This window comes from Tripterygium wilfordii, chromosome 19 (assembly GCF_013401445.1).
Source record: "Tripterygium wilfordii isolate XIE 37 chromosome 19, ASM1340144v1, whole genome shotgun sequence".
NCBI lineage: Eukaryota > Viridiplantae > Streptophyta > Magnoliopsida > Celastrales > Celastraceae > Tripterygium > Tripterygium wilfordii.
In genome coordinates, this window is record NC_052250.1 from 4,773,805 (window position 1) to 4,791,912 (window position 18,108).

The 18,108-nt window shown below is 37.4% G+C and overlaps 1 protein-coding gene across 4 annotated transcripts; it reads right to left on the minus strand.

Annotated features, from left to right (window-relative positions):
• Nucleotides 1-14,621: 14,621 nt before the first annotated feature.
• LOC119985914 (beta-xylosidase/alpha-L-arabinofuranosidase 2-like) lies at nucleotides 14,622-17,643 on the minus strand. Of its 4 annotated transcripts, none has more exons than XM_038830387.1 (6): nucleotides 17,209-17,643; nucleotides 16,599-16,886; nucleotides 16,250-16,517; nucleotides 15,805-16,155; nucleotides 15,295-15,708; nucleotides 14,622-15,206 (listed from the first exon to the last, which is right to left on the minus strand). In XM_038830387.1, the coding sequence occupies exons 1-6, from the start codon at nucleotides 17,641-17,643 to the stop codon at nucleotides 14,671-14,673; spliced, it is 2,292 nt and encodes a 763-aa protein (XP_038686315.1). In that variant the 3' UTR covers nucleotides 14,622-14,670. The 4 variants fall into 4 exon arrangements, with proteins under 4 accessions (XP_038686315.1, XP_038686316.1, XP_038686318.1 ...); XM_038830388.1 differs by having other exon boundaries at nucleotides 15,805-16,104; nucleotides 17,209-17,623; XM_038830390.1 differs by having other exon boundaries at nucleotides 16,599-16,803; nucleotides 17,209-17,347.
• Between the last annotated feature and the right edge of the window lie 465 nt (nucleotides 17,644-18,108).

The window sequence follows — 18,108 nt, forward strand, 5'->3', positions numbered from 1 at the left end:
CTAATGTTACTATATCAGACTTTTCGAGAGGTATATTTATAGATTCGGGAATTCTAGCTATAAATCTCACTATTGGAAATAAGACCATGACCACTCCGTTCTTTGTGATTAATTCACGTTCTTTGTACAACCTCCTGTTGGGGAGAGACTGAATACATTCCTACATGGAAGTTCCATCCTCTTTACACTAGTGTGTGGTATTTTGGAACGAGAATGACATAGAAGTGATCAAGGCAGACAAGAATCAATTTTTAGCGTCAATAAATTGTGTAGAAGCCATGTTTTATGATGAAGACATTGTCAATCTCAAAGTTACACGCTACGACAAGCAAGACAGACCCAAATCACTTACCTTCAACAAAGATTCATCCTTGGAAGAGGTAAAATCTAGCTACACTCAAGTTTTCGACCCTTTAATGACCAAAATTTGTAGGCCGATTACCCCTGTCATCCAAGTTAAGACCACCGAAAAAAGTTGAATAGGCTCAGGCCTAGAAGGTCACCATGCAGAAGATGACCTCTTATTTAGCAGAAAAATGTTTGGAGAGTTTTTTTCCAAGTTGACACCCAAGTAAATGCAACAGAATTGGTCTTTAAAGAGGACCAACCACAATATCATGTTGTCCAGATAGAGGAACTTGAAGTAACTTTAGTAAAGCTAGACGTCTTGAAAGCTGACATTCAAGATCCTTTGCAGGAGATTAATCATGGAACAAAAGAATCTCCATGATCATTGTTCATCAGTCAGCTCCTGCCCCCAGACATTGAGAAAGAGATGATTCAATTACTTGAAGAGTTTCAAGACTGTTTTGCATGGGAATAAAAGGAGATATCAGGCCTTTTCAGGGAGTTTGTGGAGCATCGGTTACCAATCAAGGAAGGCTACAGAGTGCACAAGCAGCCCTCCTAGAAGGATGTCAAATAAGGTGACATTGGTGGTCAAAAATGAGTTAGAAAAGCTTCTCATGGTTGGGTTCTATAAAAATGTAAGGTACGTAGAATGCTTATCTAACATCATCCCTGTAGTGAAGAAGAATGGGAAGATCAGAGTCTGCATTGACTTTCGAAATCTAAATCTCGCTACACCGAAAGACGAGTATCCTATGCCTATAGCAGACATGTTGGTGGATCGTGTAGCAAAACATTAAATTCTATCCTTCATGGATGGACACTCAGGTCACAACCATATTTTTATTCGGTAGAATACGCATCCAAAACAGCATTCAGGTGCCCAGGTGCCTTTGGGGCATTTGAATAGGTGGTGATGTCATTCGGCCTTAAGAATGCAAGATCTACATATCTAACGGCCATGAATTTTATTTTTCATGACATGCTGAGTCGATTCATGGAAATCTACATTGATGATGTGGTAGTCAATCTCCTTGTCACAAGGAACACCTTACAAATCTCATGCAAGCATTAGCCAGAATGCAAAAAATACAAATTAAAGATGAATCACTTGAAGTGTGCCTTTGGAGTTTCAGTAGGAAACTTCTTAGGGTTTATGGTTCAACAAAGGGGCATTGATGTTAACAAGAACAAAGCTAGGGCTATTCTTGAAGCACAACCTTCTAGCAACAAGAAAGAACTCCAAAGATTCCTCGGACAGATCAACTTCCTAAGAAGATTCATCTCCAATCTTGCTGGAAAAGTCCAGGTATTCTCGGAGCTCCTAAAGCTGAAACAAGAAATAGGATTCATTTGGAAGGCGAGATATCAGTAAACATTCCAGAAGATCAAATAGTATCTACGAATACTTCCTATCCTTTCTCCTCCTATGCCCAGGAAGGCTTCGAAGCTTTATATCTCAGCATCAGAAGGTTCAATTGGTTGTCTCTTAGCTCAAGACAACGAGAGTGGTAAAGAGCAAGCAGTACTATCTCAACAGGCTTTTATCTCCTACAGAACAGAGATACTCTCCCATCGAGAAGCTTTGCTTGAATCTATCTTTGCTGCTACCAAGCTCAGACACTACATGTTACCAGTTATAATTTTGTTCCTGTGCAAGACTGACCTCATCAAATACTTGTTGTCCAGACCGATCATTAGGGGAAGAATTGGTAAATGGTCTATTGCCTTGATAGAGTTTTCTTTCCAATATGTATCTTAGAAGGCAGTGAAAGGACAAGCGCTCCTAGACTTTCTTGCTGATCATCCTTGTCTATACATTGAAGAAATAGAGTTTTCGGAGTTAAGGATGTTCTCCATATCATGTACTCCTTGGACTCTCCTGTTTGATGGATCCAGAATAGACTTTTAGTCAGGATGTGGTATTATTATAATTTCTCTAGAAGGTCATAAAACTCTTCTATCCTTTCAAATTGATTTTGATTTTACTAACAACCAGACAGAGTATGAAGCAGTTATCATTGGATTGGAGATCATTAGAGAGCTAGGCGCACGAACCATCGAAATCATTAGGGATTCTCAATTGGTGATCAATCACTTGGGAGGCACCTACAAATGTCATAGTCTAGACCTTGCACCCTACTCTATGGCGGCCAACTAGCTTTTAGAATACTTTGACGATGCAATTGTATCTCATGTTCCAAGGAGGTTCACGATTCCTCAAGGTGCTTTTGACAAAACCATCACAGTACAGAGGAGACAATTACCTTATGTCAAAATAAGGGCACTTGCTGTTCTAGAAGAGTTTCATATGGAGATTTCAGAAACAGATTGGAGACATCATTTGATTTAGCTCCTGAAGTATCCAAACCTAATGACAGATCAAAAGGTGAGTGTCGTCAACTACATGCTAATGGATGAAGAACTCTATAAGAAGAGCCTAGAAGAATTACTCTTGAGATGTCAGAGTCAGAAGGAATCTATTAAGATCATGGCGAAAGTACAAGAAGGAGTTTGCGGACCTCATCAAGCAGGTAGAAAAATGAGATGGCTCATCAGAAGGTATGGATACAATTGGCATTCTATCCTAGCAGAAGGTATGCCAGCCTTGTTAGATACATGGACATATTCAATATGCACCAACTACTACCATGCAAGCAGTTATGAAACCATGGCCATTAAGGGGATGGGCTATGGATCTCATTTGAAAAATCTTCTTTCCTTCTAACATAGGATATCATTTCATCATAGTACCAACGGATTACTTCACCAAATGGTTAGAGGCCTTTCCACTCAAATCCGTTATTCAGCTTCTTTAGAGATCAAGGAAAACATCATTCATAGATTTGGTCTTCCCAACACATCGTGGTAGACCGAGGCACAGTCTTCTTTGGAGATCGAATAAAAACTTTTGCCTTGAAATATGATTTTGAATTTCACATTGTATACCATATTATACTTAAAGCAATGGCCAAGCAAAGTCTACTAAGAAAGTGTTGAAGAACATTTTTGAAAGAATGGTGGCAAATAGGCCAAGGGCTTGGCATGAGGCTCTTTCAGAAGCTATTTGGGCCTATGGGACATTAAAAAGGATGGCAACAAGAGCTCTACCATTTGTGTTAACTTATGGGCAGGATACAATTCTTCCTATGGTGATCGCAATTAAATCGACAAGGGTAGACTTGTAGTATAAATTATCAGACCATGATGATAAAATTAGAAGATCTTGATGAAGTCAGACTTGCTACTTATGATCTTCTTCAAGTTCATAAGCAAAAGGCTATGAAAGCTTACAACATAAGAGTACAAGAAACGACACTTGCCGTTACAGACTTGGTCTGGAAAGCTGTTATCCCTATTGGTTAAAGAGACTCAATATTTGGTAAATGGTCACCATCCTGGGAAAGACACTATCAGGTAACAAAAGTGAAGAAAGAAGGTGTTTACTGGTTATAAGATTTGGACGGGACCCAACACAAACACCTATGAATGGGAAGTATCTCAAAAGGTATTATCCTACTCTATGGGAACCTATGGATAAGTCCGTTTTGTGCTAACCTTCTTCCCTATAGAAAGAGAAAAAAATACCCTTGTCGAAAATAAAACCCTATCCATTCCACCCTATCCATAATAAAATCATATTATTTAGGAAGCCAAACCAGTATCCAAATTATTCTACCCCTTACCATTCAGAAAAAGTCAGAAAATATCCAAATACACCACTAGAAAAGCCCATAAAACATAGAACATAAAAATCTATAAGGTTACCAAGAGCATTCAAGTGAACCTCATTGGAAACCTGGAGAAAACATAAACAGGGTAGAAAAAATCATCAAAGTTCAACAATTTATCAGAATCAAGGATTATCTAAGGGAGCAGCACCTCCATAGGCATCCTTAGCAACAACTTCATCACAACCCATCAGCACGATAGCAGTAGTAGAGACTTCTTCCAAAGTGATATTCAATTCAATAAATATATCCTTTAGCTAATCCCACTTGGAGATAGCAGTTGTTATGCAAATTCACAAGTGTATAAATCGCTCAACTAATAGAGTGAAAGAATAAAGTGTCAAACCCATGAGGACTATTCACCTATTGAGTACTGAAATTATTCTAATCCTAAATTATCTGAAGAAGTAGAAAGTGATTGTTTTTGTGAAATTAAACTAAACTAAATTATGCTAACAAGAACACGGCATCAAGGATTTAATCAGATTATGAAACACTAAGGCAAACGATTCACCTAACCAATCCAATTCGAATATCATGACCATGCTATTAAACCATTATCAATCCTTATTGACGGTAAAATACCCTAACATATCCAACACTCTCTCTCGAGTATAATTGAAATTACCCACACACAATAACCCATGATATCTCTATGTGAATTTAAAAGTATGAGAGCACATTAAGTTTTATGGTATTTCATAGCAAACTCGCACAAATCATGTTGGCACATCGCTATCTTCTATTCAATTCATGACATATATCACAAGAGTATGCAACATGCATCCTCTCTCGATTCAACATGCACAACAATTCATTCGAATGGTGATCGAACATTCAAAAGCACTAAGCACAATGATATATACTCAACAAGATTGATAATCAATTCAATAATATAAATCAATAATCTGGATCATCATGGTTTGGCTACATTGTTGACTTAGCAAAAAGATTTAGTTCATGCTATATTCAAAGGTCCCACAAGAAAATAGCAAAAGAAGACTGAACTAAGGGAGATAGAAAGAAAAACTAGTTCAAAGTGAGCTTCAATCCAATCTTCGCTTCTTCTCCAAAGATCCTTCGTTTGATAAATCCCTTTCAACCCAAACCCTAGCAATGGTGAAAGAAAGGTTTATAGTGGAAGAAGACATAGAGGAGAAAACATCTCCATTTCATTCAACATATCAAGATTGATTTTACAAACCGACTTTTACACTTATATAAAAGCTAGTATCAGCTATACTATGTATCTTTACCAAAGTAACCTTAGGATCCCATCAATTACTTCCCCTTTGACAAATTCCTTATCCACAAGGAAAAATAATACAACTAAAATGAATCTGAAGCAAGACAATTGATGCATCAATAGTAAGGTAAACAAGTATTGAAGCACAATTAGCAAGGTAAACAAGTATCATCAATACTTCCTTAACTGCATCAGATATAAATGCACTCCTATGTCCATCAGAAGCATCATAAAGCGATAAGTCAATGAAGTCATCAAACTTATGGGAAACATCACATAACATTGCATTATTGCTCCCACTAGTAGTGCGACTTGGTTGTAGTGCCTCAAATTCCATATTTAAAATGGTAGTATTTTGTTTTGGTGTACCCAGAGATGAAACAATAGACCAAAGATTTTTGGAATAGACCAGAGATGAAACAATAGATGCCAGAATTTGTTCATGGTAGATATTAAACTTATTTGTGGCATCCATGGAATACTCTTCTGTATAGTAAATCTCATTGATCATTTCCATGTCCACCCAATAATATTCTCGAATGTGGAATGACAGTGCACTGAGTCTATTATTTGTAGCCATCATCAAATTTTTAGAACCATCATTTACAGCAATCGTCTCACGAGAGCACCGTACAGCAAAGTAATTGTTATCAGGAGGCACATGTTTCACTTTAAAGCTTGTAGGCATCAATCCCTGCCCTGGACTATAGCATTCCACTGTTTTCCCCCAACTCTGCAATTGTAGTGTGTGGAGTAGGAAATTCCTCACAATCTCTCCTTCTCCTCTAAGCAAGAAGGCAAGGGCTAAAGGCACAAAATCAAGAATAAAGGCCTTATCATAATTCAAGGGTTGTTTATCTGCAGGATCATTTGTAGCCACAGTTCCCATAAGCCTCCCACAATACCTAACAACTATATCATTCAACAATCTCCAACCCTCCTTCTCAAGTTTAATCTCCTCCCTTTTAGGACTAACCATCTTGGTTCTCCCTTTCATAATTGAACTAACTGATTCTATCACATTAACCACTATCCAAATCCCAAGTGGATAATCTTTTGCATCCTCTAATACCATTAAAGAAATACTAGTACTACTTCTATGTCTTCCAAGAAAAATAATCTCTTTATCAATAAAATTTTTAAAGCTTTGATCAAACCGTACATCAATGTGATAACTATGGTTAAACCATGTAATAATGTCAATTCCCAAGTATGGTTGCTGTATATTGCTTTGTGACTTAAGAGAGTACAGACTTAATGTAATACCCGTACCTTAGAGTCCTTGTATGAATGAAACATGACGAGTATATATTCATTTGAGCTGGATAGACATGTTTGAAGTAAAATTTAAGGGTAAAAATCATTAGAAATTAATATCGAGTGAATCGGGGTTGTACTAAGGGTTTTTAAGCTGAGTATATGGGTAACAGTATATCAGTCCAAACGATCATGAAATTCAGTACAGGTGTCCAACTCTGATCGATCAGAGTTGATGTCCGATCGATCGAAACTCAGCTTGGGAAGAATTGCATAAGCCAACTTCGATCAATAGGGAGCAGGCCCGATTGATCGAACAATCCCAGTACACGTGAGACTGAGTTCTTAAAATACTCATTTTACAAAAAATTTCCTCCCTCCCATCAATCCAAGATAATCAACCACGGTAAGATTGTCATCTTTCAAGTTGTTTCAAGTTGGATTCATGACTTCTCTCTCTAGATTACATATTCTTAAATTCATCTCTTTATCCTAATCTTTCAAGGTTCGAATCCAAACTCAAATCCATGAGTTCCTACATCGTTTGAGGCCTAAAGGAAGCTTGAATCCCTTCCTTTGACTTGTTTATACAACCTTGGTAAGTCTCTTTAAACCTAAAAGCTAGTATTTAGAAATTGGGTGATTTGGGATTCTAGGGTTTTATGGGTTTTATAGATTTGGGGGATAATCTTTAAATTAGATGAAATTAGTGTTTTAGTATGTTGATTTAGATTTGTTTATGATTGTGTTTATAGGTTCTATTGTTGATTGGAGTAGCAAGCTTGAATATGTGAAGTTCAAGAACTTGGAAAGTCTTGGGTAAGAAAAGATAATGGTTTCTTGAGTTATTGGGTTAATTTGTGTTAGATATATGAAATTGAAGTTGTTGTATATTGATTGGAGGATGGACTTACTGAATAATAGGTTGATTTGAGGCCGGAGAATTCAAGGTTGAGTATTGGCTTACATAACTAATTTTTGGAGTGCGAGGTAGAGAAATTTCACCCCTTTGCTAAGCACATTTATCTTTTCCCATTGTTCATTATAATTTTGTTCACGTCTTAATTACACCTCAGGGAGAGCAACCCCATTTTATGATTTCTTTGTTGTATAACTTGAGTTATATTGCATACCCTACTTATTCAATCTTCTGTTTAGCATGAATTATTCTTGAACATGCATCATGTAATACCTTATTGCATAGCCATGTTAGACATGCATTGTAGTTGCATGATAGATGTTGGGTATTGACCCGTACATCTCCTAGGTTTGTTTGATGTTAAATGTGCATGAATGTCATGTGGATTGCTGTTGGGTTGTTCAGGATTTTGATAACTCTAGGAATACTAATGGGCCAAGTCAGGATTCCATATGTGCTTGAAGCACCATGCGATGATGTCTTTGGTTGTTTAGGGTCCCAATGTGTATAGGGATGCTGATGGGCCAAGTTAGGATCCCGCATGGTGTTGTTATCTACTTGTGTTTTGGTGTACATGATGTTAGCTATCATATTATTGCATTTGTGCCTTTCTTTAATATTTTAGCCGTAATGTTGATTATTCATTCTTTATTATTCCCAATTGGGCCTTTCACTTACCATTTTCTTTCTTATTCCCTCCTCGCAGGTGAGTCTAGTTATGGTACCAGGGTTGCGGATCAGGAGAAGCGTGTGTGACATGGATAGGCGCCTAGAGAGTCATACGACTAGATGGTTCTAGTATTTGATTATGTTATTAGTATTTTGTCATATTTGTTTTCCTTCGTTGAGACTTGCTATTTGATACATCAATTTGATGGTTGGTTGGACGGTTGGGAGGGTGCTCCATGTGATCGGGACTCCCAGATCGGGTTTGTGGACTTCTTGTCTTGATTTTGATTATGCTTGCAGGGTTCCCCCCTTGCATTGGCTTCTTGACTATACATGTTATTATGTGTGGAGGATTTATATATGATGATATATATTGTCAGGTAGCATGAGGCCTTGTATAGATTTGAGAAGTTATTTATGATATGAATTGTTAGGTGGCCTAAGGCCCTGCCTAGGTTTGAGTATGTATTTTCTGATATTTGTTGCACATTGACTTCAGGATGGCATTCCCTGAAATATGGGGAGGTGTTGCCGGATTTTTCCGATGATTTGACAAATTAACTAAATAATAGTAGTTATATAAGATGCTACCAAAAGTAACGCGTTTCGGGTCAGAGCGTTACACTTAACTTCTCTGTAGCCTTTTCTTTTCCAAGGATATTGAGTTTATGAACATTGTTTCCAAACTCATTCTCCTTAATATCACCTTTGCATAACCTATTTCCACCGGCCTTATCAGTAAAATTAGAGTTTCTTCATTTACAATCAAAAAAATATGATTCTCTTCAAGTAATCTAACATCAATATTTTCATTTGATATTTTATACCTACCTCTAAACTCCATCGCATCAGGTATAGCATGATAGTAGATATTAAGAACCTGACCAATACAATCACTTGTCGAATTGACCTCATTTCCTAACCAAAAGGATCTAAATAAGGCACCCGTACTGACAACTTGTGATAACCCTCTTCCCAAAACATAATCACTAGTGGGAGAACAAGAGGTATCAAATAAGCATCCATTGTAATCCTTAAATCGCACTATAGATTCAAACTTGTCAAAAAATATGTCAACCATAATTTGGGCACATCCTCCTAAATCAAAGATCCTGGTATTCTCCACTCCATTATTGCCAAAAATTTTCAGCAAGAAGAATAACTCTTCCCTTCCTCTAAGAAGGTCACCAATCAATATCTTGTTCAAACCAATTGCATGATAGTAGATATCAAGAACCTTACCAATACAATCACTTGTCGAATTGACCTCATTTCCCAACCAAAAGGATCTAAATATGGCACCCATACTGACAACTTGTGATAACCCTCTTCCCAAAACATAATCACTAGTGGGAGAACAAGAGGTATCAAATAAGCATCCATTGTAATCCTTAATTTGCACTATAGATTCAAACTTGTCGAAAAATATGTCAACCATAATTTGGGCACATCCTCCTAAATCAAAGATCCTGGTATTCTCCACTCCATTATTGCCTAAAATCTTCAGCAAGAAGAATAACTCTTCCCTTCCTCTAAGAAGGTCACCAATCAATATCTTGTTCAAACCAATTGCGGGTATCAGGAAAGCCACTATAAACTCTGGTGTGCTTCTTCCAACCTTATTTGCACTAGCAATAAATTCAATTTTCTTCTTAGGCTTCCTATTATACCTTCCGCTAATGGCAAACCATGTTTTGTGGTTACCTCTGATGGACCCCCAATAGCAATAGGTATAGGACACGGCATAGAAAATATTTTTCCACTTCTATCAGAAGGGTTAAAATCCTCACTTGCAAGTTCCTCACCTCATCACCTAAGTGTGCTTTTGCAATTATATGCATTATAGGCAAAGAAGTGAATGCAACATTTGATGTTCTTACTGGTCCCTCTTCATTTGATGAATGAATGGTCAACGTCTGTTTTCTTGATGAAGAGTTTCCCTTAGATGATGTCAAAAGTTCATCTCGATCACCATCCTTCTCTAGCAGAGGCAAAGCCATCTCTGTATGTGATACAACTGGTTGAGGCAAGGCATCAAGCACCTTGTGTGCACTTGCAAGAATCTGAGATTTTTTGGATATTTCGAACACATGATGTAGATAATCTTGTGTTGATATACAACTTGATTTGACAGAGGACTACGGTTGAACTCCGTTGCACCAAGAGTCCAATTTTTTCGACAATGAATAGTCGTCTTCAAGATAACCTTGATCATGATTCTTCTGGTGCTCCAGATCGCATTGTAACTCTTTGCAGAACGAATCGAACTTTGATTCGATGATCAAATCAATCCGTTGAAACAAGAATCGAAGTTCATTGAATCGATCCGTTGAATCAAGAAATCCATGCACTGTTTGATGCTCAAAGCAAGGGCGCCATACTGTCGATCCATAAGCACAACATGAATAAAATGATTTGGTGGCTTGCACGAGAAGGGAATAGTAGGTTCCAATGAGGATCAAGAGAGCTCCAATACCAATTGAAAACCCCTTTTAAACCTAACCCTAGCAATGGTGAAAAAAAAGTTTATAGAGGAAAAAGACAGAGAGAACACAGAGGATAAAACATCTCCATTTCATTCGACATATCATGACAGATTTTACAAACCGACTTTTACACTTATATAAAAGCTAGTATAAGCTATACTATGTACTTTTACAATAACCCCAGGATCCTATCATCATCCTTCACAAACTCTTTGGTCTCTCAAAAGCGGTTGTTGTTCAAGTCTCTCCTGATTTTTTTTCTCAAAGGCCCTTTTTATATTAGCTAAAAACTAGGTTAAAAACATGACCCAACCAGTCACCGCTCGAGCACCAGCTTGAGCAGACTTAAATTCAGTGGACGTTTAAGCTTGAGCACCCACTCAAACGGTCTACAGCTACAACTTACTCTATTTCTTCCTCTCTTGATCCAAAAATGCCCAAATATCAATAGTTTACTCCAAAGCTTAGTATAAAACTCAATGCATTACAAAACACAATATACGAGCATGAAATGTACCAAGTTTCATACAAAATCAACAAAAACTTAACTTAGAAGTGAATAAAATACATGAATATTTCATGCTATCAATAGCTTCAATATATACCTTAATGAAAGACTTCTCACTAGTAATAGTAGCTGCTAAACCGTTTGGCTTGGATACCTGAGCATACATAGTCACAGAATCCTTGAGGGTGACAGCGTTCTTCTAAGAAATCCCAGTATGAGTCTTCACATGTAGCTTTACTTCAGCTTGGAGGGTGATGATTCTTTGCTTCAAATCTTCAATGATCTTTTCCTCCTCCTCCTCAACAACCAAAAAATTTTTGTAAACCTTGGATGGACCGATAGAAGGAAAAGTTCTTTTCGAGGATCTCAGCCACTGTCCAACCCTCTACCTTTTGGCCAAAGACCTGATAGTCACAGTTTTTCCAAATTTCTGAATAGTCGCTAAAGTTCTTGTTGACATGACAAAATCAACTTTATGACTATCATTTTCCATAGAGGAGGTCTGAACAAAACCTACAGACGAAATCAATATTCAGTACTTTCAATAGACAAAATGCAGTAGTAACAAATTTTTTAAGTGTATCAGAGTTACCAGAGACATTCAACCCTGTATCAGAAGCTACAACGACTTTTGTAGGTCGGTTGATGGTTAGGTAAACGTTATAGCCGACTTCAAACCAGATCATATTAATTTTGCTTTTTTTGTGTAACCAAACTGAGCATATCGATGATGGACTATTGATTTATTTGTATAATAATATTACTACTATTTTCATATATTATACTAAATTATAAAGTTGGGCTTTTAGCCCAATTCATTTTAATAGGCTAGGCTGGATTTATATAATTGTATATTTATATTAGTATTTTCGTATATGATATTAAAATGTTAATGTTTTCATATATTATATAATTGTTGGTTGGTAGATATTACTGACCAACCGATATTTGGATATCTTAAGAACCATCACCGACCCACATATGATGGGTCGGTTACCATTATGGACCTGACTCTTGTGGGTAAGTTGATGGTTGAATAGCGGTTGACCGATAATACCATCTTATTCCTAGTCCTAATTAGAATCAATAACTCTAGTGACATCTTCTGAAACTTTTTTTTGATAACTGAGAACGATAACACATAAGCTTGTTCTTGAAATATCCTATATGAACCTATACTTAGGCTATCATCCTGCACAACATCTTGTGAAACCTTAAGTAGCAAAAGATTTGCTGCGAGGTCTCCCCAGAGATACCTGATGTTGGTTGCTAAAACTAATTTTAGACACGCAGCGGAAGCTAACTAGGATCGTCTTAGCATATGTATAAATCAAAATTTAACAAACGATGCCCTACGGCCATAGCGTGTTTTTGCCTAACATGCTTCTAAAAATTTATTTGATCTCAAATCTTATTTTAACATGTTAATCAAACACACAAGATCAAGTTTTAATCTTTGTAAATAATCCTAGCATGCTTCTAGGTTTATATCCTAGCAATTATTAAAACAAGATCAAGTACACACAACATGGCATCAAAAAAGTTAGATATTAACCAACCTCTTCAAAATCGAGGTCCTAAGCTTTCTTATTTTCTTGAACGCACGAACCACCGTCTTGATCTTTACCAACTTGGAATGCCTACGTCGTTTCCTTGTTATTCCCCTTGATCTCCTTGCGTACGAGCAAAGCAAAATACACCGATTGGTAGTGAACCAAAAATCACACACACGATTGCACACTATGAAAAAGATCACACGGCCACTAATATTTTTTTTTCTTTTGTGCTTATTTCGGCCGCACTCTTTTTCTTCTCTTTTAGAGAAAGCCAATTGCCGTGTGTTGTATATGAGAAAGTCTTTGTATTTATATGATATTATAATAAGTCCACTAGGTTTTGATTTGTCCAATCCAATTGGAAATTAGAAAACCAAACCTAATTCGGATGTCATTATATGTACAATGACGGCCCCGAATTAACTCCTTGTTTGGCCCGTTATGCCTTGCAATGCAAGTCATGATTTAGTTCTACCTTGGGCCAAACATTCAAGAACTCCAAGCTCAAATATTATTTTGATCCTTAGTCCATTCTTGACTTTAATTTTGATTATTTAAAATATTTATTTTACAATCCAAATCAAAATTCTGAGACTTATTATTTTATCATAAATACACTTACAAGAATTTTGTATATCTTAACAAAAATAATTTCATCTTAGGGTTATCTTTGGAAATCCAAAACCCAATAAAATTATATCTATTTGTCATACAAATTCTATTCTTGTAAATATCCCAATGACCGTTGTGATATGGTGAAATTTGCCGATCTTCATTTAATAGGACGAGAGACTAAAATGAGGCTACCAAGGGGACTCCGCAGGACATACAAATCTAGGCTCCCAAAATATTATTCTTTACCGCCAAGCCCTATGACTAGGAATAATATTTCAATCCAATGTTCGTCTGACACCACCTGAACTATGGATGAACTCCCAGAGATGTACGATACTTACATCGAGGCTTTTCCTTATTAGAAACCTGTCCCTGACCTGTGAGATGTGTACGAATATATCCTCCATGCAACACCCGGTAAGTTGAAGTGAGAGTTTGTGTACTATTAAACACTCCAAAGTCCATATTTCCCCTGAGTTCTCAGTTCCCTTATATCTATCCACTAAGCGTATTAGATTGACCCGTCGATCAATCTAGATGCTAACGCTTGATCCATAACGATCACTCTGCAGAGTTTCCGGGTAGATTAATTTGAACCTCTCAGGTGGGTGCTTACACTTCCGTATCCCGAAAGTACATGAATGACTATTTTGTAGGTATGCTCCCACACCCTAGTGGCATACATCCAATCCATCGAGTATATTGACAATAGTGTGTCTCACTCATTGATGAATCAAAACGCACACGCTATAAGTATGAAAGTGTTGACTTACTCAAGCTTAAGAGATATCGTACTCTCACAGCTATAGGATGAACAACTCATTGATAGTACTTTTCTGGTTGTTCTTTCCTATGTAAGTCCGTCAATGTATGTTTCCTTACATACACCAGTGCACCAATCCGAGACTTCTCTCGAGTGATCAAGACAAACCACTCCCCTATTTGGAGATGTCCATGCACTACAACCTATATCAACAAAGTGCCTAACTTTGTTAATCTGGTTGTGACTAATTTATTTCGGATGTAATAGTAAATCTTGTGTCTGTCTATACTCACACATAAAGTGTATCTGAGTATCCAAGATTACTATAAATAACATCTCTAGACATTGATGGAACATTCATACATAAATGAAAAGACATCTAATACACATAATGCAATATTAAATATTCATCAATAAACCTCAGAACTGTCATACATGGTATGTTTTTAGGACATAATCCCAACACCTGAAACTACCAACCCTCTTCTAAAGCCATTGCAGAATCACCATGAAGTCACACTCATGTTCAACTTCAAACCACTAAATAATTCACGTAATTCTGCCCAAGTATTTCAAGTACTCACAATGATGGAGAAGATGGAGTGTTTTAAGGTTCCAATATGAAGTACATATTCTCCTGATAGAATTTTCCTCTCTCCATGTTCATCAACAACACTTAAATCTTTACAGACATTCACTTCAAATATCATTGGTGCCTCTTCACCTGCATTCAAAAAGACCTTCTCAAATGCTATCAACTGCTTGTGTGGTGACTTGTGCACAGATTCTGGAGGAGTAAAGAACAACAGAACTGAGTGGCCTCCACTTCTGCTTCCAATATTTTTAACTGCCAAGTGAATGACAACTGATGATGAGTGACAAACATGACCTTCTTGTGATCCGACTGACACTTTGTCAGGAGTTTGCGTTAGCTCGTGAGTGAACGTCGTGTAGCTTAGTCCTTCCCCAAATGAATAAACCGTCTCTCCAGTGTAAAACCGATAGGTTCGGCCTGGGTAGCCAGTTGGATCTGATCTCATGTTCATGTTTGTCATTGGTACTTTTTTCAGATATGATTGAGGATACCATGTCATCGGTAATCTTCCGCCTGCAAAGATTTAGGGGTTGTATGACATTAATTCAAGCCTTTTTTTCTAAACTATCAAGTAGATGGTGAAGATACTAATTTCGCTTACTTGGATTATGATACCCAAAAATCACATCAGCTATGGCAGCTCCTCCAGCTTCCCCAGGGTAACCAACCCACAAGATACTTGTAATTTTCTCATTATGTTTTGCAAATGATATGTCCATGCCTCCTCCTGACATTATAACAAGAATCACAGGCCCTTTGGAAACCCTTGCAACTTCTGATACCAGAAATGGTTGCTGTCCGGGAAGCAAAATGTTGACTCTGTCGCGACCCTCTGCCTCAATGGACTGATCAGCACCCATAACAAGCACAGTGGCATCTGCGGATGCTGCCATTCTCTTTGCATCTCCTACATAGGCAGTTTTGCAAGCTACGTTGGAGCAACCGGCTGCATGAGTCGTCATCTCAACCACTGCCTTTAAGCCTTGTAGAGGGCTTGCGTACTTGCATGGTACACCTAGAACAATCATACATCAATAACAAAAATGTCAAGAAAATCGCATCCAAACTATGCGATCTAAACTGAAACGATGTGGGATTTATGTATTGAAACCTTTGTAGTTTCCAATCATTGTTTCTGTGGCCTCGGCATTAGGACCAATCACAGCCAACTTTTTGATGTCAGTGGGAGATAGAGGCAGTGATCCTGCAGTGTTCTTTAGCAACACTATTCCTTGTCTTGCAGCTTTACGGGCCAGATCCTGGTGTTCCGGTGTACATACATTTTCTGGACCAAGATGTCCATAATTTTGCTGCCTAGGATCACCATCAAAGAAGCCAAGTCTCATCAGAGTCGCGAAATTGTTGGAAATTGCCCTGTCGATTCTCAACACACTAACAAGCCCTGCTTTAACTGCAGCTTCAGTGTGTTTGCCAAGGGAAAAACCACAATTAAGGTCTAGCCCTGTTCAAACAGAAACTGTTCAATTACTGAAATAAAATCATATCGATCTTACTTCAAAAAAATGAACTCCAAAAACAAGTGAACAAGGACTAACCTGCTAAAATAGCTTTGGCCGCAGCTTCTTCTTTAGTTCTTGTGTAGTGTTGGGAATTGAAGAACACATCTATTGAATCGCAGTCTGAAACTATATACCCATTGAGGTTCCACTTTCCTCGGATGATCCCGTCGAGAAGGTCAGGGTCTGCACATGTTGGCTTACCATTAACCTGGTTGTATGAGCACATAACACTTGCCACATTCCCATCAATAACACAGCTCTTGAATGGTGGTTGAAATGTATCCTCCATATCTTGCTTTGTAACCTTAAATAACATGAAAAAGAAATGACAGAAGACCTAAAAAACCCATGTAAACACACATAGTTGTAATGTTTTAAATAGTACCACTGCATTGAAGTGGAAACGATCCGTCCTTCTCGGATTTTCTAAATCGTAGGCTGTATAATGTTTACAACAAGCAGCAACCTTGAGCCTGTTTGGGTCGGGGTGGTCGGTTTTTTGCAGACCTTGTACGTAAGCAGAACCATATTTACTTGAAAGAAATGGGTCTTCTCCTGCAGTTTCCTGGCCTCTTCCCCATCTGGGATCTCTGAAAATGTTTACATTTGGTGACCAAAATGTCAGACCTGCTAGCCCCACATTGTACATTGCTCTGGCTTCAGTCGAGACCACCTACAGACTTGCAGAAATTTTACACAAAATTGATCTGCTTGAACTTAATTTTGCAGTACATAATTAATTCTATCTCAAATCAGTTCAAAAATATGTTCTTGTTCATTTCTCCGATAGATTCATGTAGCCGACTCTAAATAGCTTAGAACAAGATTAGAAATGAATGTCGAAAAAGAAATCATGTACCATAGCGTCATTAATTTCCGACATAGATTTATGTAGCTGAGCCCAAATAGTTTGGAATAAGATTCGGATGATGAAGATAAACAGAGTGTCAGAAAGAAAACGAGAGTTTTTTTTTTTTGTAATATTCAAATTGTACCTTCCCGATTTCTTCAAACAAAGAAGTATCAAATGAAGCCGCTGTGAGAATAACCTGAGGGAAGCTGGTGGCGCCAGGGACTACACCCGAGAACTGCGTGCCGGGGCCGAGGTTAGAGACTCCATGTAGAGCCTCGGACCACCACTCATACTTTGGTATTCCAAGCCTACTCACACCCTTTGCACCACTCATCAAGAAACCAACCTTCTCTTTCAATTCCAGCCTGTTCACCAAGTCAGCCACTCTTGCATCAATCCCAAGTGATTTATTGCAAAAATCAAAATAAGCAAATTTCGAATTCTCCTCAACATCACAGGCGAAATCATGCGAGAAAGATTGCACGGGCAAGAGCTCGGGCTCAAAAGTCATCAGAAAACAAGAAAAACAGAGCAAAACAGGGACCTTTGGTCCCTTGTTTTTCAAAACAGATGCCATAAAGGGAGCCGTGAAAGAGAGAAAATGCTCATAATAATGAAAAAAATATCTTTTATTTGGTTTTTTTTTTTTTCAATTTTGGTTTGAGACAAACTATTGGACTGCGAAAAGAATGTGATTCAAATAAATTTAATTCACTAATAATAATGAAAAAAACGTGACATATTAAAAAAAATAAGAATAATATCAATACAAAACAAAGGGCAAAAATATATATTTGATCCCTCAACTATACCCTTAATTTCATTTTTGTCTTTAAATTTTTTTTTCTTAAAATCATCCCTAAACTTTTTTAACTTTTAATGCTAAAAATGCTAAACATTAATGGTTTAAGGATAATATCGTTCACATTTGTCAACGTTTGTCAATTAGGAGTATTCCGATATGCCAAATAGATGTCACATTTGATTTTTCCGGCAACTCTCTCACTTGAAGGACAAAATAGATACATTTCAATAGTTGAAG